The following is a 27,390-nucleotide window of genomic DNA, read 5'->3' as shown; positions in this document are numbered from 1 at the left end:
ATCCCAGAGGCCTCAGCCTGCCTTGTCAGTGAGTCCACCACAGAGTGGAAATTGGTACAAGCACTACATGCTGCAAGTAATAGTGATAATGTTCATCATATTCCATTCTTCAGATGTGGTCACTTAACTCTTAAAACAGCCCTATGTACTCACAGTTCAGATATAAGAAGTCAGAAGATTCTCGTCCAAAAAATAAGCAAAATTAATTTTTAAAAGCCCACTAGACATCTGAGCTCACAAAGAAACCTAAATGAACGCAACTTCAGACAGTGACAAGCCACTCAAAAGAGAGAAGTGACCCCTGGCTGCTGTCCGTCTCTACAGAGACAGAAGTTGTGGGAGCTGCTGGAGACGGGCCCATGGGCTCTCAGCTGTGGAGGCTTGAGGCCATGGGCGAATCCAGAGAAACCTCTCTGAGGGAGTCCCCATCTTCGCTGGACATTGGGTGACTGGAGCCAGGGCACAGGCATCCAGGCGGGGAACTGGAGCACCAAGATAACTCCTCAGAACTGTGATCGCATTTACTGATCCTTTCTCCACTGCATCCAGTTAGCCGTGAAGCTCATCTAGTGAAATTTATATTTAAAGTCAGGTCAGGAGAGGACTTCCCTGGTGGTCCATTTATAGGAAACCAAAGGCCAATCAAAACTCATCTGTGAAGTAGAGGTCAAAAATGGTTTGCCTGAGGTGGGTATGAGACTTAGCTAGAAATGGGCATAAGGAAACTTTCTGGGCTTAGGGAAATGTTCTGTATCTTGCTTTAGAGAGTAATTACACACAGAGTGGGTAGTCTGTCTAAAAAGCCTGCATGCTTCGTGAGAATGCTGTTGCCTCATTTCCTTGCTCAGAAATTCTACTTCTAGGACTTTATCTTTCAGATAAACTTAGTCACGTAAGTTTTAGACAATAAGGGCAGTAACTGTCCAAGGTTAGTAATTGCAGCACTGTTGATTAGCAGGGATCTGATTATATAATTTATAGTATAATCACTCAATAAAATGTGATACAGGGGGAAAGGCCAGCTTGAGAGAACTTCCTGTGCTTACATTGGATGACCTCCTAGGTTGTAGCACAGGGTGAAAGAATCAAAAGTATGTTTTATGTTCTACCATCTGTGTTAATAAAGAAGGTTGCAGGGGAAACTGCATGTACATATACTGTGTAAACCATGGGTGTATTGGAAACGCGACCTGAGAAGCAGATGAGATAGTTTCCAGGGTGAGGAGTTGAGTGGCTGGAGAGGGGGGTGTGCGGGAGAGTTCAGTCCAGTGCACCCACTCTGTGCACTGTGGGTCATGAAGCCCGTGAGCATGTTGCCTGTTCTGAAAATCAAGGTGCAGAGTATAGTTTGGAAGTACCTGAATAGCTCATCTCACACACTGCTGCCTGAGCCAGCAGAAGCCTGCCTCAGACTTCTTAGAACTGTCCCTCTCAGCAGCCCACACCTTGTGGCTTTAGGGGGTCAGCCTCATGGTGTCCCTTCACACCCATCAAGCCAACCCCATCTTTCTGCAGGACCCTCTCATGGCCTCGGAGCTCACCTCGTTTTCCCTCCGTCTTGTTTGAGCACTCAGCAATACTCAGTTTCGCTGGGTTTTGCCTAGAATTCCATCTCCACTTCTGCCCCATAAGGTCCTTAAAAATAGCCATCCATCTCACTCACCCATGGATTATTAAGGGCTTGGTATCTGGCTGAAGGACCAGAGGCCTATTGTGCACTTCCAGAATTCAGCTTTCAAATAGATCTGATGACACCATCCCTTCCTTCCCTTGGGGCTCCTCGCAGTCTAAGCTGTCTCTCCCAGAACGTCACCCTTCAGATAACTCCACACAGTACACAGGTGGAAGTTTTAAATTTATACTGTGAAGTATTTCATTGTGTATTAGAAAATACAGAACTAGTCCCTGAATCCTGTGGGATTTTAATTTTACCAGTATTAATGCTCAGACAAGTTTAAGTTAAAAAACAATAGAAGAATGAACTTTTTCACACCATTCAGCAGTAAGTAATAGCACAGGAGCACGAGTGTGGCAGAAGTGGTGATGGTGACGCCCTGGCCTTTGGGAGATCCTGATGAACAGGAAACAGGGCCTCACAGAGCCGAGGCTCATCAGTGTGAAGTGCAGCGTCTTGCCGACCTTCACCCCACATCTGCCCCCACCCTTCCCAGAGCCTTTCATGTGGTTACCACCCCAGCCCTGCCTCACCAGGCTCACTCTGCAGAACCACTGGCATTCTTCTTGCACATTTTCATCATTCTCTGCTTCTCTTCCTGCTTTTTCTCTTGTAGAATGTGTCCCCACCCCCTCTCAGGTCTTGTTGCTGGGCAGACACCCCCCTTAAACTTCTGGGTTCATGAAGTCCTCCCTGGTGTAGTAGTTTCCATTTGCTGCTGTCACAAAATATAGCAAATTTATCATCTTATAGTTCTGGAAGTCCAAAATCAGTTTCTCTGGCTAAAGCCGGGGTCTTGACAGAGCTGGTTACCCTGAGGCTGTGAGGAGGGAACTGGCTTCCTTGACCTCCAACTTCCAGGGGCGTCCTGTCGTCCAGCCTCTGTCGGCATGGGCAGTGTTTATTGTTAGGTGTTAAGAGTGCAGAATAGTAACAGATCAGAAGGCTGGGGGAAGAAGCAGGGCATGGCTCTCCTCCCCCCAGGCCAGGTGCTGGGCCCCTGGTCACTTCAGGCCCAGCACCCTCTGAAGAACAAGCTCCAGTGCAAGAGAGCTCCTCACAACACAGGGGAAGGGAGCAGCACCCCGGAAGATGCCCTTCACCCATCTTCAGGGCACACAGCCCTGCTCTCTACTCCATGTTATATCACCATCTCTGGCTCCAACTTCTGGTCTCCTTCTAAGGACTGTTGTGATTATGTTGGACCGTCTGATTAATCCAAAATCCTTACCCCAACATGAGATTTTTAACCTAATTGTATCTGTAAGGGCCCTTTTGCAGTGGGAAGTAACATATTCACAGGTTCTAGGGTTGGAATGTGGCCATCCTCTAGGGTGGGAGTGGGGGGCGGGGCGGGGCGGTCATCCAGCCTCCCACACCTGGAGTCGCGGCTCCCCTAGGGACTCAGGTGTGGCTTTACCTGTGAGCCTTACCTGTGAGCCTCCGGGGGATGGGGGTGAGGTCGCACTCACTCTGCCTGCCTGGAGTTCCTGCTCAACAAGAGGAGGCATGTGTTTGAGGGAGTCACCCCCGTCTCCCCCAGCGCACTACAGTCCTGTGGTGCTGTGGTACCAAGACCAGGCTCAAGGTCTTGCCTGATGAGGGTCCTAGCTGCGCTGCTGTCCTCCTCCATCCCCTCCACGCCTTGTCTGCAAACTGGTGCTGACGAATCAGATCCACCCCAGAGGCTCACACGAAGGACTCAGTGGGGCCACATGTATGATGGACGAGAAGAACACTCACCATGATGACCACTCAAACGGGGCAGCTCATTCCTTCCCTGTTACTGTTGATTTTACTGTGTATGATTGAAACGGTTTTCCTATTGGGTTAAGTTATTCTTAACAAACTTAGGAAAAGAGATGCTAAACTCTTCATTATTAAATTTAATTATCTTTAGGTTTAGAGTAATGTCTTCATTGAGTTTAAATATTTTCACAAACAGTCGTAGAATGACAACAATGTAGAAGGTCCTGGAGAATTTGCTCAGGGTGACCCATGAATGAGCCTGCAGATTCAGCCATCTCATGTGCACCTACAGCTCTGGTGCAGGTGGGCAGAGCCGCCTAGGAGGGGGCCCTCTGCAGGGTGGTATGAAATGGCACATCAGCCCTTAGATCTCATGAGTCTGAGAAATGGTAGAGTTTAAAGGTACATGAGATTCTAGAACCTGCATACAGAGCTGAGGTTATGGACACTCATTAAAAGGCACCACGTACCGTTATGAGGGGGTTTCCCTGGTGGCTTAGCTGGTAAAGAATCCACCTGTAATGCAGGAGACCTGAGTTCAATCCCTGGGTTGGGAAGATCCCCTAGAGAAGGGAACGGCTACCCACTCCAGTATTCTGGCCTGGAGAATCTCATGGACTGTAGAGTCCATAGAGTCGCAAAGAGTGGCACATGTCTGAGCACCTTTCGCTTTCACCATTATGAGGATGACAGCATCTGTGTATCATTCCAAGAAAGGGCTCAGAGGTACTGGACTGTGAGGCAGGGCACACCTGTGTTTTGAAGGAGCCCAGCGAGTCCACTGCAGGTAAACAAAAGGTGTTTTTAAAACCCCTTGTAGCAAGTACTTCCATTGAGAACTCATGCTCCCACCAAAGATTGTGGTGACGTGGAATGTCTGGAAAAACGGAGAAGTTTATGAAAGGCAGCCTAGCTTTAGGAAATAATGCTAGTAGGGATTTTAGATTAAAGAGGTAATAAGATCTGCCTAGGCAGAGTGAAGAGAGATGGTTTAGTAGTGAAAAATAAGGGTGTCATACAAGTAAGTGGCAGGCTGGAAAATAAAAATGTGTCATTTGGATGGCAGGAAGCCATTGCCTGTTTTTCAGGATGCCAGATATGAACTTATCCTACCATCCGTGTCATTTAACTTGAACATTAAAGGAATGATCCTGGGATGGAGTGATGCTGGGAGGGAGAAATTGTAGTGATCCCGGTTGAAGATGAGGGTCCAATTTATGAATTTACCTCAGGGACTGAAGTTCAAGTGTAGATTAAATATGAAATGGAGAGCCAGACAGTTCTCTCAGAGTGGATGGAAGTAACAAAGAAGAGCTGCAGACCAACGTTTGCGTGGAAGGCCGACACCACGTTCTGATTGAGAACTCAGAACTGGAGACAGACTGCGGTGAGGGTGGAGTAGAATTAAGCCCTGTCTTCACTGCCTTTAGTGTGGGGACAGGGATGAAGTGTCCCGACGGTGGAGCAGAGCTGCAGTCAGTCAGATTCAGGAGAGCATGTCCTCCACAGATGAAACCCTGAAGCGGGGGCCATGCAGGAGGCCTTCTGCCTAGTGCGTCCCTGCGCCCCATGCCCACCCCGACCCCCAGCGTCATCACTCTAGATCAGTCCAGCCAAATCCAAGTGCCGACGGGGAGGAAGTGGTCCTTACTGGTGTGACAGGCCAAGACCTCTGGTTCTCAGAAATCCACAGAGATGCCTGTTGGAGTGAGAGGCTTCGGGGGCACGGGGAGGAGGGGTGTGGTCGTCCCATCACCACCACCTGCGCTGGGCCCCGTCCAGCATCGCAGCTGCTTCCTTAGCAGGGTTCCAGGAACCCGTCTCTGGCAAGATGCCTGGCTGATGCCCAGCAATTGGCCTAACAGCTGAGCGGGAGCAGGTCGTGAGGACGTCCCTGGGCGTGGTCAGCCCTGCTGGTGGCACCCAACCCCACCCCCTAGAGGCCACACTCCTGGCTCAAGAGCCCCCCAAGTCACCTCTAAGCTCTCTCTGCGCTTCAAAAGTACTTCTCACTGTGTGCTCTGGGGAGCGCTTGGCTGAGACTCCCTGGAACTGTGGACATCATGGAAGGCCAGGTGGCTTATAGCAACATAGTAGATGTTTTGTCAGAATTCCAGGGTAGCCAGTGGGGAGGTGAGGAAGATGCCCCTGTTACAGAGGAAGATGTGAACCGCAAGCTCCATACTTCCTGGCACTGAACAGATAAATTTAAAAATAGACAAATAAGCCAGACAGACACTGTACAGGCCTTGTGGTAGACACTCTGAGGACAAAATGGAATGGTGTGTGTTGCAGGGTGAAGTTGAGGTGCGAAGCCACCTGGCTTAGGTGGACCACACACATTTCTGTGACTGTCGGCAGCTGCGCTCAGACCTAAAGCCTGAGGAGCGTTTGGCCAGAGGGAAAAGCATTCATGGAAAAGGAAGTATCATCGTGAAGTCAGAAGCACGAACAATTAGAAGGATTCAAGTCTGGGGGAAGGAGACCGGCTTGATGTCTGCAGTGGCCTAGGCAGGTTGTGCTGGACTCATGGTCAGGGCAGAGGTGATAGGTGAATAAAGACAAGCAGAATCAGAAAAGTGGGGGTTACAGCTGGTGTGAATGAAATGAGTGCATGGTCAAGTGGGAGGGTTGACTGGGGACCATGTTGGGGAGCTTGGGCGTATAACCTCTGTCTTCTCTGAGAAGGAAGAAACAAGCTGCTGCCTGGGAACAAGGGTGGCAGGCAGTGACCGGGGGCTGGAAAATAGTCAGTCATAGGGTTGTGGGGTTGTTGCTGGGTGGAGTGAGAGGCCTGGGATAGGCCCAGCTAACATAGGATCATCCCTACACCGGTCCTCATGGCTTGGGGACTTTCCTCCAGCGAGACAGCCACTCCATCTGTGTGCAGAATAACCAGGGAGAGAGGCTGTCCTGGGTGGTTGAGACAGAAGGACAGATAAGACCCCTAAAAATTGGCAGTTTGGCCAGTGACACTGGCAATGCAAGGACAAGAGACCAATAGATGTGGAGGCATAACAAGGAGTTGTAAAGGAGTTGTGTTCAGAGCATCCATGGGAGAGAAGGGGATGGATGGTCTAAGGTCACAGACCAGAAGTTGGGTTTAATCCCATAACATCCTTACATTACATAGCAGCCGCTATTTTGTCTGTCTGCTCTTGTCTGAGTCATGAATCTATACTCTTCAGTAAAAGGGAGATGGTTGGCAGGTAGTTTGGACCTCAGTGAATTCTGATCCCAGTAGCGAAACACTTGCTTTTAACATTGCGTGTAACTTTCTCAGCTTTTCTCTCCTTGAGGCATATTTCTCCTCTTGTCCTTTGAGCAGTTAGTTTGGGCATGTTGGATGCTCTGGCTCCGTTTAAAGGCCCGGTGCCTGTTGTACCTCTGACAGCACAGCCATAATTGATGGAGGACTGAGTTGCAACCTCTTAGGACTAATAGAGCAAAGTCTAAACTAAGACATTTCCTGGTGCTGCCTTTCAATAGTAATAATAACAATAATAATACCTTGTTTAGAGACACTACTTTATAATTTGCAGAGCATTTTCACTATATCATATCATTTCATCTTCACAATAACTAAGGCTTTCTGAAGGCTTCAGTTCAGTTCAGTCGCTCAGTCGTGTCCGACTCTTTGTGACCCCATGAATCGCAGCACGCCAGGCCTCCCTGTGCATAACCAGCTCCCGGAGTTTACTCAAACTTATGTCGATCGAGTTGGTGATGCCATCCAGTCATCTCATCCTCTGTCATCCTCTTCTCCTCCTGCCCCCAATCTCTCCCAGCATCAGTCTTTTCCAGTGAGTCAACTCTTAGCATGAGGTAGCCAGAGTATTGGAGTTTCAGCTTTAGCATCAGTCCTTCCAGTGAACACCCAGGGCTGATCTCCTTTAGAATGGACTGGTTGGATCTCCTTGCAGTTCAAGGGACTCTCAAGAGTCTTCTCCACCACAGTTCAAAAGCATCAATTCTTTGGCGCTCAGCTTTCTTCATAGTCCAACTCTCACATCCATACATGACCACTGGAAAAACCATAGCCTTGACTAGATGGACCTTTGTTGGCAAAGTAATGTCTCTGTTTTTTAATATGCTATCTATCTAGGTTAGTTATAACTTTCCTTCCAAGGAGTAAGCGTCTTTTAATTTCATGGCTGCATTCACCATCTACAGTGATTTTGGAGCCCCAAAAAATAAAAGTCTGACACTGTTTCCACTGTTTCTCCATCTATTTCTCATGAAGTGATGGGACCAGATGCCATGATCTTTGTTTTCTGAATGTTGAGCTTTAAGCCAACTTTTTCACTCTCCTCTTTCACTTTCATCAAGAGGCTTTTTGCTTCACTTTTTGCCATAAGGGTGGTGTCATCTGCATATCTGAGGTTATTGATATTTCTCCCAACAATCTTGATTCCAGCTTGTGCTTCTTCCAGCCCTGCGTTTCTCATGATGTACTCTGCATAGAAGTTAAATAAGCAGGGTGACAATATACAGCCTTGACATACTCCTTTTCCTATTTGGAACCAGTCTGTTGTTCCATGTTCAGTTCTAACTGTTGCTTCCTGACCTGCATATAGGTTTCTCAAGAGGCAGGTCAGGTGGTCTGGTATTCCCATCTCTTCCAGAGTTTTCCACAATTTATTGTGATCCACAGTCAAAGGCTTTGGCATAGTCATTAAAGCAGAAATAGATGTTTTTCTGGAACTCTCTTTCTTTTTCCATGATCCAGCGGATGTTGGCAATTTGATCTCTGGTTCCTCTGCCTTTTCTAAATCCAACTTGAACATCTGGAAGTTCATGGTTCACGTATTGTTGAAGCCTGGCTTGGAGAATTTTGAGCATTACTTTACTAGCATGTGAGATGAGTGCAATTGTGCAGTAGTTTAAACATCCTTGGGCATTGCCTTTCTTTGAGACTGGAATGAAAACTGACCTTTTCCAGTCCTGTGGCCACTGCTGAGTTTTCCAAATTTGCTGGCATATTGAGTGCAGCACTTTCACAGCATCATCTTTCAGGATTTGAAACAGCTCAATTGGAATTCCATCACCTCCACTAGCTTTGTTTGTAGTGATGCTTCCTAAGGCCCACTTGACTTCACATTCCAGGATGTCTTGCTCTAGGTGAGTGATCACACCATCGTGATTATCTTGGTCATGAAGATCTTTTTTGTACAGTTCTTCCGTGTATTCTTGCCACCTCTTCTTAATATCTTCTGCTTCTGTTAGGTCCATACCGTTTCTGTCCTTTATCGAGCCCATCTTTGCATGAAATGTTCCCTTGGTGTCTCTAATTTTCTTGAAGAGATCTCTAGTCTTTTCCATTCTGTTGTTTTCCTCTATTTCTTTGCATTGATCACTGAAGAAGGCTTTCTTATCTCTTCTTGCTGTTCTTTGGAACTCTGCATTCAGATGCTTATATCTTTCCTTTTCTCCTTTGCTTTTCGCTTCTCTTCTTTTCACAGCTATTTGTAAAGCCTCCCCAGACAGCCATTTAGCTTTTTTGCATTTCTTTTCCATGGGGATGGTCTTGATCCCTGTCTCCTGTACAATGTCACGAACCTCAGTCCATAGTTCATCAGGCACTCTGTCTATCAGATCTATTGCCTTAAATCTATTTCTCACTTCCACTGTATAATCATAAGGGATTTGATTTAGGTCATACCTGAATGGTCTAGTGGTTTTCCCTACTTTCTTCAATTTAAGTCTGAATTTGGCTATAAGGAGTTCATGATCTGAGCCACAGTCAGCTCCCAGTTTTGTTTTTGCTGATTGTATAGAGCTTCTCCATCTTTGGCTGCAAAGAATATAATCAGTCTGATTTTGGTGTTGACCATCTGGTGATGTCCATGTGTAGAGTCTTCTCTTGTGTTGTTGGAAGAGGGTGTTTGCTATGACCAGTGCGTTGTCTTGGCAAAACTCTATTAGCCTTTGCCCTGCTTCATTCTGTATTCCAAGGCCATATTTGCCTGTTACCCCAGGTGTTTCTTGACTTCCTACTTTTGCATTCCAGTCCCCTCTAATGAAAAGGGCGCCTTTTTGGGGTGTTAGTTCTAAAAGGTCTTATAGGTCTTCATAGAACCATTCACTTTCAGCTTCATCAGCGTTACTGGTTGGGGCATAGACTTGGATTACTGTGATATTGAATGGTTTGCCTTGGAAACAAACAGAGATCATTCTGTCGTTTTTGAGATTGCATCCAAGTACTGCATTTTGGACTCTTTTGTTGACCATGATGGCTACTCCATGTCTTCTAAGGGATTCCTGCCCACAGTAGTAGATATAATGGTCATCTGAGTTAAATTCACCCATTCTAGTCCATTTTAATTTGCTGATTCCTAGAATGTCAACGTTCACTCTTACCATCTCCTGTTTGACCACTTCAATTTGCCTTGATTCATGGACCTCACATTCCAGGTTCCTATGCAATATTGCTCTTTACAGCATTGGACCTTGCTTCTATCACCAGTCACATCCACAACTGGGTATTGTTTTTGCTTTGGCTCCATCCCTTCATTCTTTCTGGAGTTATTTCTCCACTGGTCTCGAGTAGCATATTGGGCACCTACCGACCTGGGGAGTTCCTCTTTCAGTATCCTATCATTTTGCCTTTTCATACTGTTCATGGGGTTCTCAAGGCAAGAATACTGAAGTGGTTTGCCTTTCCCTTCTCCAGTGGACCACATTCTGTCAGACCTTTCCACTATGACCCACCTGTCTAGGGTGGCCCCACAGGGCATGCCTTAGTTTCATTGAGTTAGACAAGGCTGTGGTCCGTGTGAAGGCTTAGATCTTCCTTAAAGTGAGAAGTCCTGGTGCACATTCTGATTTAACCATGGCAAGTGTAAAAAGTTTTTAAAACTAAGAATTCTGATACTTACGTAAGCTCAGTAATGCTTCAGAAAGTCATTCTATCGATTTCAGCCTGCACTTTCTTGAAAATTATGTAACTGCTACTTGAATGTCTTCAAAAATATTTCAGATTCAGAATATGTGAAAATGTCTAGCCATTGAGTTCATTGTCCTGATTAGGATGATGAGGGTGTGATTCCAAGAGCACAGCTTGACCCTCAGCCCCAGAAGGTTTATTCAGTGGGAAAGAAGACATAATCATCTCTGGGTTGTTTAGCCAGACTGGGATGCCCGGAGGAGGCTGGGAGACAAAGGACTTCCCAGCAGGGAGCTTTCTGGTGGGTTGGGAGAGTGAAAGGTACCATTGGAGCTAGTGCTGGCCTGGGACAGGCCTCTAGAATCTTCAGCCAGGAGCCTCCAGAGGGTCTAGGCATGTGTTCCACAGCCCCTCACAGGTTCTCCCAAAAGCGCAAGCCCCTGGCCCTGCCTTCAGAAGCCCCTGCATGGAGCAGTCCCTCACAGAGAGCAGGAAGACCTGCACAGAAGCATTCCTTCTCCACCCAGGACTGGGGTGGCCCCAAGGCCCTACGTGGCCCAGCAGGACAACCAGTGGGGGGCCAATCTGTTACTGAAACACAGAAGTGGTGATTGGGAGTCTTCCAGCTTCTTGTTGGCATTTTAGTTTTATTAACCCTGGTCTAACTCTAGCTCTTCACATGATCCTTTGGTTTAGGAATAGGCTGAGGACAAAGCCAAATGACCTCCTGCTCATTACTAGTGCACTCATTTCCTGGACACACAGATTCGCACGAAAGTTTTCCCATGGTGCCATCTTTCTAAAGAACAGCTTGAATATATTACAAGGGAGGCTAATGTCTGGATTATCAAATTATCTCATGGTTCTTTTGATGTGAAGGTTAGGCAGCCACAAGCCAAAGAACCCTTCCGTCTTAGAGCATTGCAGCCAGCATCTGAGTGTCTCATCAGTACTCCCAAGCGGACCACAGTCAGAATGTAGTGTGGAACAGCAGTGTGAGAATTGTGGAGTCTGAGCGATGTTTCCAGCTGGGGCTGGTGACATCCTTTAAATAACTGTGTTCTGATCGTTTAGGTCTCTCTTTGTAGGGCATCTTTTATGACCAAGACTGTCCAGTACCAAAATGAACTACATAAATTCCTCATCTGGGACACAGCTGGACAAGAACGAGTAAGTCACTCTTTACATTACTGTGTGTTTTTCTGAGGCCCAGATGAAAGCACCAGTGCAACTGCTGGGTCCCATCACTTCACGTCACTCACTTCCCTTCTCTGCACCAGAGACACACACATTCCCATTTGCGCGGCCAGCCCTGTCCTTCTCAGTTGGAACCATGAAGTCCACAGATGGAGAAAGTGCTCATGGGCACTGAGGGCATTTTTATACATTTTAGTGTCTTCAAGTAAATTCTGACTAACAGCCCTGATGAAACCCCGCTCAGAGCATGGTGTGTAATTTTGGGGCTCCATCCTGAAGAGCAGAGATATAAAAGAATTAGTGGTAGGAAGCGAGAGTGAAGCACATCTCATAGCCGCCTTTTAAGAGCTAAAGAGGGAACTTTAACAGCATATAAAGTTTGAGACTTTAAGTGAAATGGATGAGCTAACACAGTGCCATGCAATAGTGCTTAATAAACACCTAATGATAAAGGTGTCCTGGATGGCTGTCTGCCTTGGGAGGGCCTGGGCCAGAAGTGGGGCGAGGGCCATGGTACCGCGGTGCAGAACATTTGACAAAGCCCACCCAAATGGGACGGTACGGGAAGGTGGGGAAGGGTCTGGCTGCTGCTGCTGCCCCATTCTTCCCTGTGTTGAGTTCCCTGTTGAGGTGTGTCTGGCAGCTGCCCTATTATTCAGCTCCTGTTTAATTTTGTTTTCAAACAGTGTTATCAAAACAGAACATGTGATGGATGCACTGTGCTATCTTAAAGCTCTTAAAAGTATAGCGGAAGTAATCAGGAGAAATAGTCTGTCCTCACAGTCTTATCTGAGACAGCGTAGATGCTTCGAATGGTGTAAAACCCGACAAGCATCATCACAGACAAATGGAGGAAAACACAACAAGCCGTTACTGTTATCCTGGATGTAAACATCGCACATTTGTACAGATTTCATGTCTCAAGTTCGCTCTGTTTGGTTTCTTTTGTTTTGTGTTATTTTGTTAAACCACTGGATGTCACACCTTGTGTCCACTTCCTCATCCGAGATGTGTCTGCTTGGTCTCCAGTCCCCACTGCTCCTGCGTTGTCTGGGCCATGTGTTCTGAGGTGGCTGGGCCTTGGCCAAGCATCACTCGCCCATCTTTCAGAAGGGCCACCTCCCACAGAGCCTCCCTGAGTATGTCCGCAGACATAGCCCTGGCATCCAGCCTATTAGACACAAACTCATGGCTTTTCATACCAGTAATATATGTACCCTTTCAGTGAATCCCACATCTCAGTTACCCCTCCCATATATTTAATGAGACAGCAAAGCCCTCATCATAAAGCATCCTACTATAATATAGATTCCATTATGCCTTGAATCAGAGCCTGTCCTCATAGACACAGTGACGTATAACATCTTTTTTTTTTCAGAACGTAAAAAAAGAATAACACGAGGGTTTATGCGTCTCTCTTGCTGTTGCCATGATAGCAGGATTCTGTTAAGTTTTGTAATTAGCTGGTCTGCTTGCCTCTTGTTTCCCCACCTCTAATTGATTCTGCACCAGGAGTCATTGCTCTGAGATGCAAATGTCCCTCACCCCTACCTGGAGCTCGATCACTGAGCCAGCCAAGGGCTTGCGCTGGGAATACAGATGAGGCAGCCAGGCCCGGGAGACCTGCCCAGCAGAGCCCCGTGCCGTGGAGACTGTCAGGAGAGGGACTCTGGCTGTGCGCCGCCGCTCCAGCTGGTCGTTGCCAAATCATAGGGTTTAAGAAGAGCTCAACATCAACAGCGAATCAGAGACTGTTTGAAATGCAATGAAAATCCTCCAGGGCGGCTCTGTGAGCCTTTCCTGCTTGTTTGTCCCAGACAACAGCCTTTTGGGCCTGGATGGTGCCAACCTCCGCCAGACTCTCCATCGCCACCTCCTCCCACCAGTTCATCCTCCAAGACCAACCAAACCTTTCAGATCTGCCGTCACCAGGCCAGTGCCTGCTTTCACACCCACGGCCTGTCATTCCCTCTGCTTTGACCACCCTCCCTCCCGGTGTTAGCCTGGAGAACTCATGTTCAGCCTTCAAAACTCTCATCCCATGTCTCCTTGAGGGGGCTTTCCCCACCACCCCTGCCTTCCTCAGTTTGCCACAGGCCCGCCTCGTTCACGCGTGAGTCTGGAGGTGCTCCCTCCCCGTTAGCTGTCCTGACAGCTGCAGCTTCTGAGTCTACTCACTTCTCCCTGTGCCTACTGTCAGCGGCCTGCCGCCTCTCACTCTCACCCAAGAGCCCTCTCTCCTGGTCACTGCTCTCCCCACCTTCCCTCCTCCCAGCCCCGTCACCCTGTGTCCGTTCTCCTCACAGGACTAGGGTTCCCTTGTGAAAACCTGAATCAGACCCTGTTACCCTCCTGCTCACCTCCTCAGTAACTGCCGGCTGCCCCTCTCCTGGGAGCCGCACCCTGTCCAGGGGTGTGCAGAGCCCTCAGGGCCTCCGGTCCAGCCTCCTGTCACCTGCTGAGTTCCAGCCCAGGACCTCCGTTCACTTCCTCAGACGCACCAAAGTCGGCCTTCACATATAGTATTCCTTGCACCAGAAGGCTGTCTCCCTTCACGCAGAGCATGGCTGTCTGGCTCCTTAGCAGCCATTCCGTCCCAGCTTCAGTGCCGCACCCTCCCTGTTCCCCTCATCCCTCGGCCCCTCAGCACCATCCCAGCTCGTCGTACATCACTGTGCCCTATTCATTTCCCTCAGGACCCTCATTCCAAGTTGTAAGTAGATACTTGCCCACAACCTCTCCCGACAGGCTCTCCCCACAGACGAGAAACTGAGAACCAGGCCCGCGGGGTTATGTTCCCAGGGCCCAGCACGGGGCCTGACCTGGTGCTCCGGTGTCAGGTAGACTAGTTAGCAGGTAGACTCTTCAGAGTATTTCTTTATATCCTGAACCATCCTTGTGATTGCCTACAACCCCCAGGTTGTTCCCCGTCTCCTTGCCTGTTTATCTTCTGTTAGCTCCTTGGGGGCAGGGCCTGTCCTCACATCTGTGTGCTCAGCCCCTGATGCTCAGCACTGATACCCGTGGATTTATGTCATTTAATTGCGAGCCCTACTCTGGCACAGGGAAACAGGCCCAGATCCTCCCCCTACTTTTGTCATGTGAGTAGCGCACGCCTCAAATTAGGCATTTCTGACATCTATGTGTTTGTTATTCAGTTCTCTGTAACGAGATTTATCATGGAATCAGAAGTCATCCTAAGATGCAGCCATTCATGATGAACTGACCATTCGAACATCCTTCCCATTTGACCCTCACGTCTTCACAGATGGATTATCCTTGATGGTCCAGTCACAACTAATTGCAAAGTAATTTCATTAAGTCAGTGAAAGTGATTTGGAGAATTCCGCAGATGTTATACAAAGCCATTGATGGTAGGGAGCTTGTTAAATTAAGTGAAGAGAAAGCTACTGATCAAAATGATGGCATAAGTGCCCCAGAAGATAATGATTTGTGTATCAGAAGGCCTAGAGAAAACCGATGGGAGTCCTCACATACTTTGTAAAAGTTCCCTTCCTATGACAGGACTAGGAAAGGCAAACACAAAATGAAAAATAGATACCATATTGTGCCAGCATATGGTTCAGGGGAGCTTGGTGTGCTGCAGATCATGGGGTTGCAGAGAGTCGGACGTGACTTAGTGACTGAACAAGAACAACATGGTTCTATCAGAAGAATCATGGTCCAGTTATCAGTCAACTTGGACTCAGTGTTCATTCAAGAAACTGGTTGCAATAATAAACCAAAGTTTTTTCTAATATCAGATAAAATGAAACTTGTTTTCATAATTTTTTTTCTCAAGACAGAGCCTTTTCAGACCTTTTCATCCCTAAATGAATTCATTTTAAATGATCTTTTCCCACCAATCTTCCTTCACCAACAAGGTCTCCTCCAGAAGCATAGTGACAGACCTAGCTGCTGCGCAAACATGCACCTCACATCCATGTCAGAAGTGCTCCATAATTGTAGCAGCAGTAGTTCAGATACTTGCCATTTGCGTGTGATCATGTAAAAAAAAGCTTCTTAACCGAAGTCTAATAGACACTGCAGCCAGTCTTGAAGATTTATATCTCTGAATCTTAATGTGGTTTCTCCTGACGACCATTTCTAAAGGTCAGAGTGCCAGGAAGACTTGGAGTCATTTGTTGTCACAGGAGTCACATAAGGGATAGACTCAAGTTTGAAATCAGGAAAATGTGTACACATCGCTTAACATCTATGACCAAGGTCCACACTGTGGCTCTCAGGCCAGATCCAGCTTGCTTCTGTTTTTTCAGAGCACAGCCGTGCTTATTGGTTAACTTGCTGTCTGTGGCTGCTCTCTTGCTTCCATGGTAGAGTTGAGGAGCTGTGGCAAGAGATCACGTGATCCACAAAGCCTAACGTGTTTACCACTGGCCTCTTCCAGAAAAAGCTGGCCAGCCCCTGATCTAGGGCCTGATTGGGAGCAGAACTATGCTCACATCCTTTGAGTCTCTTTGTAAGCTGCTGCCTTCTTTTTTTATACCACAAGTACAGTATATAGAAAGTTTCAGTGTCAGTCATGGAGGAGTAGCTTGTAACAGGCTAACCCTCACACAGATAACAGTTACATATAAACACTGGGCGAAGCATTAAAAAACAATTCTCTGAAGGTCCTGTGGAGCCGCCAGATGCAGTCAGGGACTAAAAGGGGAATGACATCAAATGAGACTCATGTTTTCATGGCTTTTCCCCCAGAGGGCACACCCACGACCATGCAGCACAGGGTAGCTAGAACTCAAGTGGGGCACTGTCTTTGTATTTGAGGGCAGAGGTTAAGGTTGCTAGAGCAGCTGGGAAAAGAGGAGGCACATCCCAGAAAAGATGAATCCCGCAAGGCAGGAAGCCCTGAAAATCAGCTTATAAATCCCTTTCCTGGCTTTGCTCAACCCTCAAATTGTGAAAGCATGGGAGCGACAGTAAGGGACTCAACAGAGACCAACAGCTGGAGAGGCGACAGGACTGAGCAGAGATCCTGCTGCTGCTCGTGAGAGTAAGCAGGGTTTAGAGTCCAGTCCTGCCTGTTATGTAAGGCTTAATCAGTACCCTAGGGTCCCCCAGAAACTGCCAGAGGGCCATGTCTTAGGAGTAGAGACCCACATAGACCCACCCTAACCATGTGTAAAACCATCTTAGCGTGATAAGCCAGTGTTTTAACACTTCAGAGAAGATAACGGAAACCAGATATTTTAAATATGTAACTACAGATGGGGAGTCTCCCACAAAATGGCAACTGATAAATGAAAATGCTAAAACTGAAAACTGTAAGATCTAAAATGAAAAATCCACCAGATAAGTGACAAATTAACCAATCAGAAGAACAGAGAGTAGAAATATAGGAAGATGGTACCCTAGGGACAAATTCAAATGATCAAACATATGTGTGACTGGAGACCCAGAGTTGTTAAAAAGAAAAAAAAGTGGGGGGACAGAAAGAAAAGATGTTTTGAGAAACAGTGGCTAAAATTTTTCCATATTTTGGTGGAATTAACTCACAAATCCAAGTTTAGCAGACTCATAGATATCAAGAAATCTATGTCTATCATAGTCAAATTGCTAAAAATCAAAGTTAAAGAGGAAAATCTTGAAAGCAGCTAGAGGTGATATCATAGGCACATGCAGGACACACTAAGAAAGAGGACTAGCCTTCCACTGTCAGTGGAGGCCAGAAGGCAGTGGAGCCATTTTAGAGAGTCAGAATCGTCCACTTACCAAAATTATCTTTCAGATAATGAAGTCAAATTCATGACATGTTTAGAAGAAGAAAAGCAGAGAGGATTTAGCAGCAGTGGCCTCAGAAAGGTTCTTAGGCGAGAGGGGATGCACCACCTCTAGCCTAAGTAATTGAGATCCAAGGAAGGAACAAGAAGCACTCGGAATGGTTAATATAAAAATCTGGGGATTTTTCTTTTTATTAAAAAGAAATTATTGGTTATTTAATGTAAAAATTATAATATTGAATTATGTGTGTTATCATATAGATTTAAAATATTTGACAGCAGCACAAAGGACAGTGGGATAAGAAATCTTGCATGGTTCTGATCTTTCACATAAGGTGGTGCATTTTAAAATCTAAGTCAGCTATGAGAGACATATATTGTAGTTACGAGAGCAACCACTTAAAAGAGTAATACAGGGAGGTATAACTAAAAAACCAATGGACTAATGAATACATTAAAAGTAAATAGTAAAAAATAGTTAATGCAAAAGAAGGAAGGAAAGGAAGAACAGGGCTTTATTTTGTTTTAATGTAACAAAATATAAAGCAAATAGCAAAATGGTAGTCCTAATATCAGTAAAAAACAAATATATCAGGAAGTACATTAAGTGTAAAGGAACTAAATATTCCACTTAAAAGACAAAGGTTTTCAGATTGGATCAAAAGTCAAAATCAAACAATATGCTGGTTATAGAAGGGATTACCTTACATAGAAACCTAGACATCACGTGAAAATGAAGAGAATGGAAGTGGATATTCTATGCAGACCATAAGCAAGAGAAAACTGTAGTTTTTATATCAATAAATAGACTTGAAGAGAAAGGTTACCATCGAGAACAAAGAAGGGGTATAAAAAGAGTAGCACTGGGGAACTTTTTGTGTTGATAAAGACATTTTCTATCTTGGGATGGGACAGGATGAACGTATACATACACACTTGTCATCTTATCAAAATTAAGACCTTTTATCAGCCTTAAAATCTTTACACGTCTCTAAATGAATCTTACTTTACAAATTTAAATACCACACGCACACAAAATCCAACAACCGTGTAAAGGAAGTTGCTGGGATAATGCATCAAAAGTGACAGCTAGTACCATAGCCTTTGCGCCATCTGTGTGCTTCTCTGACTGTCATCCCAGGGAGGGCAATTCAGAGTCTTTCCCACCTAATCATCTGGTTTCCTTAGTTTCTTACAAGTTTTATTGTTTTTTTCTCTCTCTAAAACTTAACATTTTATTGGAAGTTTTCCGACTCTGACCCCAGAGGCAGGGATCTTTCCCCCTGAGACTAGTAACGCTTAACCTGGATGGTATCACCAACTCGATGGACATGGGTTTGGGTAGATTCCGGGAGTTGGTGATGGACAGGGAGGCCTGGCATACTGTGGTTCATGGGGTCACAAAGAGTCGGACACAACTGAGCGACTGAACTGAACTGAACCTGGATGGATGTTTGAGGCTGGCATTTATTTTGGCATTGCCCTGCACCTAAACAGTTCTTAGGTACTCACTTCTGATAATGGTGTCTTCCTGTGTTTTGGAGGGAAGCCACAGAACAGAGAGCAGGAGGGGAGTCCCGTAGTACCTCTCACATCACGTGTAGGGGTCAGGTTTCAAAGTCAGGGGATACGACAAAGATCAAGCACAAGTCAGTGTCTTGTCTCGTACACTGACCTCACATTCACCGAGCGGGAGGCTTGACCAACACACACACATGCCCAGAAACCAGGGTTGACTGGGGTGGGCACATCCCATTTTCCATCTCACACCCTATCAAAACAAATGGCCCGCTAAATCAGCCTCACTATTTAGATTGTCCTTCCTTCTCTTCCCTATTGTGTTGGGGGGAGGGGGAGAGCTGGAGGGTGATTGGTGGGAAGAAGCCCTGTACACAGAGTTAAATGCATGTAAATGGAATGAGATATGTACCTGCTTTGGGGAATTGCCACGTATGTGGACGATATCAAAAAAGCGAGTTACAAGCTCATCCAGGTCATGAATGTAAATGTATACTCATTTCTGTAGCACAATCAGCATTTAGATTGCACCCAAATGCAGGCACTTCTGGAGAACTATTTACAGCATTATTTTTATCTCCTTGTTAGTTTGGGGAGCCAAAGTTTAAAAGACTACTGAACAAATAAATTTGGAAATTATAACATTGAGTTCAATTAGCCTTTTCAGCTGAAACAATTGTTTATAGCACGTATTTAATTCCCATAAAACTGTATTCTAAACTACCTTCTGAGTGGCATTTCAGTGTTAGATTTGAAGTTTTTGCCTTTGGTAATTACTGGTTCATTTGCTTTAAAGCACCATGTCATCTTTCTTGGCTTAAGAGAAAGATTACCTTTTGTGTGGGGATAATGGGCTTCAAAGTCTAGTAAGAAGCATATTTAACCAGTTTTCCCGATTTTGTTGTTTATTTTTCCCTCTTCTCTGCAGTTTCGTGCCTTAGCGCCAATGTACTACCGAGGCTCGGCTGCAGCTATAATTGTTTATGACATCACGAAAGAAGTAAGGCCTGACATACCATCTTCTTGAGACTATTCTGAAAACTCTGTTTAGGTCGCTTCAGTCTCCAGTTGCTTTCCTCCTTTGTGTTACAGGAGACATTTTCAACATTAAAGAATTGGGTAAAAGAGCTTCGGCAGCACGGCCCACCCAATATTGTAGTTGCCATTGCAGGAAATAAGTGTGATCTTATCGATGTAAGGTAAGTTACTAGTGCAGGAGATACCAGTGCTGATTGTGTGTTCTTCTGACAGAACACTATCCAGTAGAAGAATCTAGTTTCTGTTCTATCTCTAACATTGAAAAATTCCTTTTTGTTGTTTGGTTGGGGTCCTGAAGTTTCAAACTAAAATTAAGAGTTCAGACACTTGGAGCTCATTAGATTATGTATCAAGATAGGTGTGTAATTTATTTAAACGTCAGTTGCAGCACACTTGAACATGATCTGAGATTGATGTAGCCTCAGCTCCCGTAGCACAGGGTACTCGAATGGGGAAGGGATATTTTAAGGAAAGCACGTCGATTGGCAGTTTCTCTGTACCACTTCCATGATCTTCCAAGCAAGGGCTCTAGTGGGGGAGGGGGGAGGGGAGAAACCATGGTGATTCTCTGACTCTTCCATTAGACGCATTGATAGTGGTTCCAGGTTCCGTTCTGATCATCATAAATCTGGTTAATTACTGGGTAGATGGGGATCACATTAAGCTCCTGACAGATAGAGTTTGTGATCTACAGTTTATTGTTTTCCAGAGAGGTCATGGAGAGAGATGCCAAGGACTACGCTGACTCCATCCATGCAGTCTTTGTAGAGACAAGTGCGAAGAATGCGATAAACATAAATGAACTCTTTATAGAAATTAGTGAGTATCCCTACCTCATGCATTTCTTCTGTGCGGAGCAACTTAATGCAGCTTTATCTGGTCAGGGGGAATTTCCTCCCTACACAGAGCAGTCTAGACTGGTGGTGTTCTCAGTGGAATGAGATTTGAGAATTGAAGAGTGACGACGGGTTTTCATATTGGGCCATAATTGCTGGAGAGCTGCTGCCTGACGACTGGCCCTTCTTTCTAGGAGGAGTGTTGCTCCTGAATCAGTAATGTGCAAGGCCTTGGGGTCCTGGAAGCTGTCATCGTCCTCTCTCTCTTTAAATGTGTTTCAGTTAGTCATCCAAAGTCATGGAGCGTGAATAAGATAAAAAAAGGGACATGGACTGTGTGTGTAATTCCCCCGTAAGAAAGTCCTCAGAAATTAATATGAGGCTCTTGCCAGTGAGAGGTTGAGACACTCTTCCCCTCCCCTCCTCTTTACCTTTTCAGAAATGTTACAGTGATGACACTCAATGGGAGAGTCTGCCACATACCTCTGGGAGCATCCATGGATCGTATCTGTTCATTCATTTCATTCCAATTCATCAGACTGTTCACTGAGACCTGTTTCAGACTCGGGGGAGACAGCAGCAAGCGTGACGGGGCAGCCTCTGCAGTCCACTGGGGGAGAGACAGCACACAGGGAAGCGAGACCCTTTCTGATGATGAGCAGGAATACAAAGTACATAAGATAGACTGAAAGGAAAGAGTTTCTGCAGATGGTCAGGGAAGGCTTCTCTGAGGAGGCACTATTGGAGCCAGACCCTGACACAGCAGATGTGCAGAGCCCTAAGGTTCGTGTTAACTGAACAGGTCAGACTTGCACAAGAAGGATAGGAGAAAGCCACACTGAGATCCATCCTTTGGGGAGATCTGAAAGTGGAAGGGCGCTTGGCCAGCATGTAGAGGAAGGGCAAGCAGGGCCAGGCTGGGACGGCCCCCAGGGAAGCAGACCTAGGGGCACCAGGACCTGGGGGCTGCAGGAAGCCCTGGTGACCCTGACAGCTGGCCACGGCAGGCCCGGCTCTGGCAAGTGGACAACAGTGGCAGGTAGGCCCCTGGCTACCTGGCCACCCCATTACTGGGGTTACTTTTGGTTTTATTTTTAATTTTTGATGTTTTTAGTTTGTTCAGAGATCTGAAATTTATGTAACATGTCACACTTCTTAAATCTGGCCACTTACTGAAATATTTTCAGAGTACCATGCAGGCCTGCTGGGCCCATCTGCCACCTGGAACAGCTGGTAGACACTGGTGTGTGAGCTCTAGTCCAGCCCCTTCTTTCCAACATTAAACAGCAACAATATTTATCGTCTTCCTAGATTGTAAATAGCAGTTACTCAGATGCATTCCTAAAAGGCAGTGTGTAAAGGTAGTCGGGAATTTTTCACAGTTTAGTTCAAGCTAAAATATCTAGGTATGTGGTATCATAATTATCACTGTTTTTGTAAAGTGTTCTATAGCAATATTAAGAATAGGAAGGTAGTGAAGCCTACCAACAGTGAAAATTCCTATATAAAAACTAGCCTGTACATACTGATTTTAACTGTGAAGAATTAAAAAAAAAAAATGTTTGTTCCAAAAGATTAGAAAAACTTAGATGTAAATTGAGTTTATTATTTACTGGGCATTGTAAAATCGAGTTAGCATGGGGCCTGGGTTTGCTGGCTTTTTATCGGAGTCTAATATACATGCTGCAGAGTGCTCCCATCAGAAGTATAATGCTCCAGGGGTGTTCATGGACTGAGTAGCCTCCTGGGTCAGCACGCATGTGAACCTCACTCCTCCCCCTCCCACAGGGAACCCCCATCCTGACCACCAGCTCTTCTTGTTTTACCTGTTTTTAGACTTTATGCTTTTTAAAATGAACTGGGTTTGCTTACGTGTGTCTGGTGTGTTTGACTCTGCATCACATCTGGTAGATAGGTCCCCATGAGCATGTGACTCATTGTCATCGCTGTGGAGTGTGTGTCAGGACGGGCCACCTCCTCAGGGCAGTTACCCGCCATGTGGATAGGCATCTGGTAGTTGTCCCCAGTTTCAAGCTGTGACAAGTAGAACCTCTGTGAGCATTCTGCTTCATGTCCAGTGTGGGCACGACGTGGACACTTTTTGTTAGGGGTCTGTTTACACCCAGGAGAAGATTTGCCGAGTCATCAGGTATGCGAACATTGAGTACAGGTTTACTGCCCAGCAGCCTTCAGGGTGGTCACACCCGTCAACGCGGACACCAGTGGGATCTGAGAACCCCAGTCACTCCATGTAGGGCCGGCAGGGTCGTGACCCACCACTTTGGACAGTGAATGAAGTCAAGCACCTTTCCGGCATTTGTTTACATTTTTATGATATTTAGATAGCCTCTTCTGTGTAGTTTTGCCTGTATTCCTGTTGGATTTATCTGCCTTTGTCTTAATGTTTATAGTTTATTTTGGCTGTGAGTCCATTGTTGATTATGTCTATTGGAAAGCTCTACTCTGCGCCTTGACTTTCATTTTTGGATCAGTTCCTTCCGTGAACTGGAGCTTTAAATCTTAATTGTATCCACTTTGTCCTTACTTTCCCTTGCAGTTAGCTCCTGCTTAAGAAATCCTTCCCTATTCCCAGGTCACGAAGGTGTTCTCCTCTGCTTTCTTCTAAAAGTATTTCAGAGATGGCTCTGTAATACCAGCTGTGTTTTCAGCATTCATTTATTGAGAAATAAATGATGACAAGAGTCAGTAGAACTTCTAAATAAATTTGTGTTGTGGTCATAACAGTGCATGCAGGCATTTGAAAGTGCTTGTAGGACTTACTAGGGGTGCTTCCTCGCCTCGTAGGCACCATGCTATGTACTGCCCTCCCCCCCACCCCGCCCCCCAGTTTGCAGGCTGCTGGACATGCTGGAGGCTCCAGTCTAGGCACCTGAGGACCTGGGAGTTGGCAGATTGCTGTTCTGCCTCGTTAATGCCAAACGTGGGTGTCAGTTCGTCCCATGGTTTCAAAGTACCTCAGCACCAGGTGGTGTGCTGAATGGACACTGGGAACATAGAGCCAGAGGCATGCTGCTTTCCTCCAAGAGCATTGGGCCCCATTCAAGGGGGGAGGAGATCGCTGCCTGAGCAAACGTGGGATAATGGGCTTCTGGCTCCTGACTAATGTGAGCGTCCAAGGTGCTAGACAGAGTTAGGAACTGCTCCTTGTACCGGGAGCAGCCCTGAAGTTATCAGGGAGTGTGGGTGACTGGGTGATTTAAGGCTTCTCTCGAAACTGACACTATGCTTCACAGAGCAGTAAAGTGAAACCCATTCATTCTCATGCACTGTTGGTAGGAGAATAAAGTGGTGCAGCCTCTCCAGAGAGCAATTTGGCAGCATCTGTCAAAATTTAAATTGCACGTCCTTCCTGCATTTGTGCTGGATAGACCCTGGGAGTGCAGTGTGTATCAGACGAACACCCAGGAGTGGAACTGCATGACCCAGCTCTTCCCAGCCAGTCCATTTATCCTATACCAAGATAGTCTTTGCATTGCTGTTAAAGACATCAGAATACTGGAAACAAGCTAACTATCTGTGAATTGGGAATCAATGGCAGGACATCCACAGACTCAGCATCACAGAGCCTTGTAGACGAACTCTGCTTGAGCAGTGCCCAGATGCATGACATGAGAAGAGTCTGTGCTCCTGCCTGGGTTTTAAGAACAGGGATGGGTGCGTGTGTGTTCCATGCACGTCTGCGCACACCTCTCTCTGGAAGGTGGCCTCTGTTACAAGACAGGACAGGAACGTTCTGATGCAGTTTTTTTTTAACATGTTAAATCTTTTTTACACATTTAAAAAGTGTGTACTAAATGCCAGGTGATACTCCTCTTTGGACCCTGGGACCACAAAACATGACAGGATATTAGTGGGAAAACTGATGGCAACAGAAAGTCTGGAGTTGGGTGAATAGTGATGTTCCAGTGTCAAGTTCTTCATTTTTGCCGAATCCCACGGTCATCCCATGAAGTCCCAAAACCGGGGGAGGCTGGGTGAGGGAACCCAGCAGTGCTGCATGTCACCTTTGCAGCTCTTCTGTACATGTAAACACCTTCCAAAGTTAGAGATTTATTACCTTTTTTTAATTTTAGTGAGACCTGTCAAACTGCAGGTGTAGAATGGTCATGTATGCGAATGAAGCCTGAGAAAGTGAATGCTCACTGCCCTCCCTCCTGTCCTCTCGGTTTAGGTCGAAGAATTCCATCCACTGACGCTAGCCCACCTTCTGGCGGAAAGGGCTTCAAACTCCGCAGACAGCCTTCGGAGCCAAAGCGGAGCTGCTGCTGACCGGGCCTCGGCCCCCCGGGCTTCCTGATGAAGTAGGTGGTCCTGACAGGTCTCGGGAGGGCTGGGCCCCGCCTCCGGGGGTCACCTGCCAGTCTTGGATCTTCTTCGGGCAACAAGGATTCACAGGAATTGACCGGTTTCGTCTCCTCTTGGGAGACTGCAGCAATAATACGTCAGTCTGTGGACTTCCGTCCTGTAAAGAATCTCTGTACACAGGGACTGCATCGTTGGCTCCTGATCTTGCTGAGAAGGAATGTACAGTTGTGTGGATGGTAGAATGAGATCATTGAGTAGCTTTGTAGTCGAGATTCTATGTCACATTTGTAAAGGGAAAATTAGCACTTTCGTGGTTCTTGAGGGAAAAAAAAACGGCCTTGTGGAGACATTCCTTCCCTTGGTTTCCCATTGCCACTGTTAGAGGGAGTGGTAGCATTTAGAATGTGTGCAGTTACCACCGTGGAGAGATGGCAGTTATGATCGTCTAAAGCTAACGTGGGTGGTTTCCGGGGCTGACGGAGAGGCACCCACTCCTGCCGTCTCTGATGCACTTTCCATTGGGAGCAGCAGCCCAGGACCCTGTCACATGCGTGTCCCCAGGCACGTCACTGGCACCTTTTTAGGTAAGCTCTGATGATCAAGATGGTGGTGGTAGAGAGGCTGCCTGGAACATGTTGAATTGCAGATTCAGTTTAAACTGACTGGCCATGTTTTCCAAAGGAAGAGAGGAAGCCCAGAAAGTGGAATAAATGCTGTCCGTTTTTTATTTAACCGAGTTGTCTTGGTGGGGGAAACAGTTATCTGCCGCTTGCTCAGCACATGTAAAGTTGTAGTCATATATTTATGAGACCACTGCTTACAGATTATAAATTATGTAAATACATTAATAAATTCTATGTTTCGTTTACCACTCCATTTACTCTTGCACCGGCCTGGCGCGCGCCCCCCATTTCTCAGTTTGTGCACGGGAAGTTCTTTGAAGCACATTTTATGTGGTGCAGAAGCATAGAGCATGTGGCTCTAGGTTGTCAAGGGTTTGTCTGCCTTCCCTCCCACCACCCCTCCCCTGCAGTCTCATCTGGAAGCCACGGTGCAGACAGATGCCACTTGGAGAAGCCTGACGAGTCCCTCCTAGCCTCGGGGTACAAGACCAAGCTCCTGAGCCCATGTCATTTACCTGGTCTTGGAAATAAAGCTGCTGCTAGCTTTCACAGCAGCCTCGGACCAACTGTTTGAAGAGCGCTTCTTCTCTTGTTAACAATTCTGCGTCTCTTTCCCTTATTTTCCCCTGCCTCTCTTAGTGGTTAACACTCTTTTCCCTCAGGGAGCCTAATGAGCTTTTTAATATAATCTAAAAATAAAGCACTGAAGTGAAGTTGGTGAAAATTTGTTACTGGTCTAATCTGGCACCCTTCCAACCTGAGTATTGTAAGGGAAGGAAATTTACAAGATTAAATAGGAAATGAAACAGCTTGAATTTCAAACCAAATTGTGTTTTCAGAGCTATCCTTAAACTGAACAGTCAAAACTTTTAAAAATAATGATTATTTCTTCATGCCCCCCACTTGATACAGTTAGATTTTAATGGGAAAATTATAACTCAGATTAAGTGAAAAACAATTCCCTTCCCCATAGTGTATATGTCTTGAGCATTTGGAATTGTTTATTCTCTTATTGAAATCATACAGAAGGAATGTAGGTAGTGAACATTCTCATGTTGCTTTGTTTAAAGTGCGCATGGACTCTCTCCTCCCCTGGCATCTAGCTTTCTTCCCCAGTGTGAGATTAGCAAGATTTGGACAGCATGCGTGATTCCAGGGCCAGGCACTTCACACCTGAGGGTGGTTAGGCTTTACTTCACATACATCCAAATGGACTGGCCATCAGGCCACTGCCCTGGTTGGTCCCTGACGTTCCTCCCACTGGGCCTCTGTCTCCATGACAACAAAATAAAAACACTCGACTTACCAAGAGGTGAGGCGCGTGTGGCCCTTTCTTATTTCACCAAAAGATGACATGGCTCTGATCTATGACCTTCACAGTTTTTCTACCACAGCTGTCCATCAGCATGGCTGGTTTCATGGTGTCTGGGTGCACAGGGAACGGCGGGCAGAGCGCTTCCATGCCTCTCTGGTGGGTGAGGCCTCCCCTCCAAGCGTCTCTCACCTCATTGTGACGTGGGCTGCACAGAGCCCAGCACAGTCCATCCTTCAGCCCCTGCAGCCGCCTTCTCCTCCTAATCCTCGTGGTCCTCTCCACATGCTCCCCACACAGTTCGGGGCCCTCTCTTGCCCTCATTTTCCTCAGTCTGTCTCAGAAGTCAAGGTGGCTCTGTACCTCACATGATGTTTTCTTAATAGTCAACAGCAACAACTGCACCTTGCTCTCTCAGAGTCCATAATCCATACTCGATGAGAACAGGGGAAAGGATGTTTTCTGTTACCTTGTTTGCTTCTAAAGCAC

The 27,390-nt window shown here is 46.3% G+C and overlaps 1 protein-coding gene across 1 annotated transcript in view; it reads left to right on the top strand.

The window, feature by feature from the left end:
* Positions 1-26,090, top strand: part of RAB22A (RAB22A, member RAS oncogene family) — a 46,371-nt gene extending 20,281 nt beyond the window's left edge. Inside the window, exons 3-7 of the mRNA XM_052650821.1 lie at positions 11,399-11,480; positions 19,695-19,766; positions 19,859-19,965; positions 20,514-20,623; positions 24,833-26,090. Of these exons, the coding sequence (XP_052506781.1) occupies positions 11,399-11,480; positions 19,695-19,766; positions 19,859-19,965; positions 20,514-20,623; positions 24,833-24,930 (469 nt within the window). The 3' untranslated portion in view covers positions 24,931-26,090. The remainder of the gene's footprint in view (positions 1-11,398; positions 11,481-19,694; positions 19,767-19,858; positions 19,966-20,513; positions 20,624-24,832) is intronic.
* Positions 26,091-27,390: the final 1,300 nt, after the last annotated feature.

Source organism: Budorcas taxicolor, chromosome 13, assembly GCF_023091745.1.
Source record: "Budorcas taxicolor isolate Tak-1 chromosome 13, Takin1.1, whole genome shotgun sequence".
Classification (NCBI taxonomy): Eukaryota; Metazoa; Chordata; class Mammalia; order Artiodactyla; family Bovidae; genus Budorcas; species Budorcas taxicolor.
This window is presented reverse-complemented; position numbering and strand designations above follow the sequence as displayed.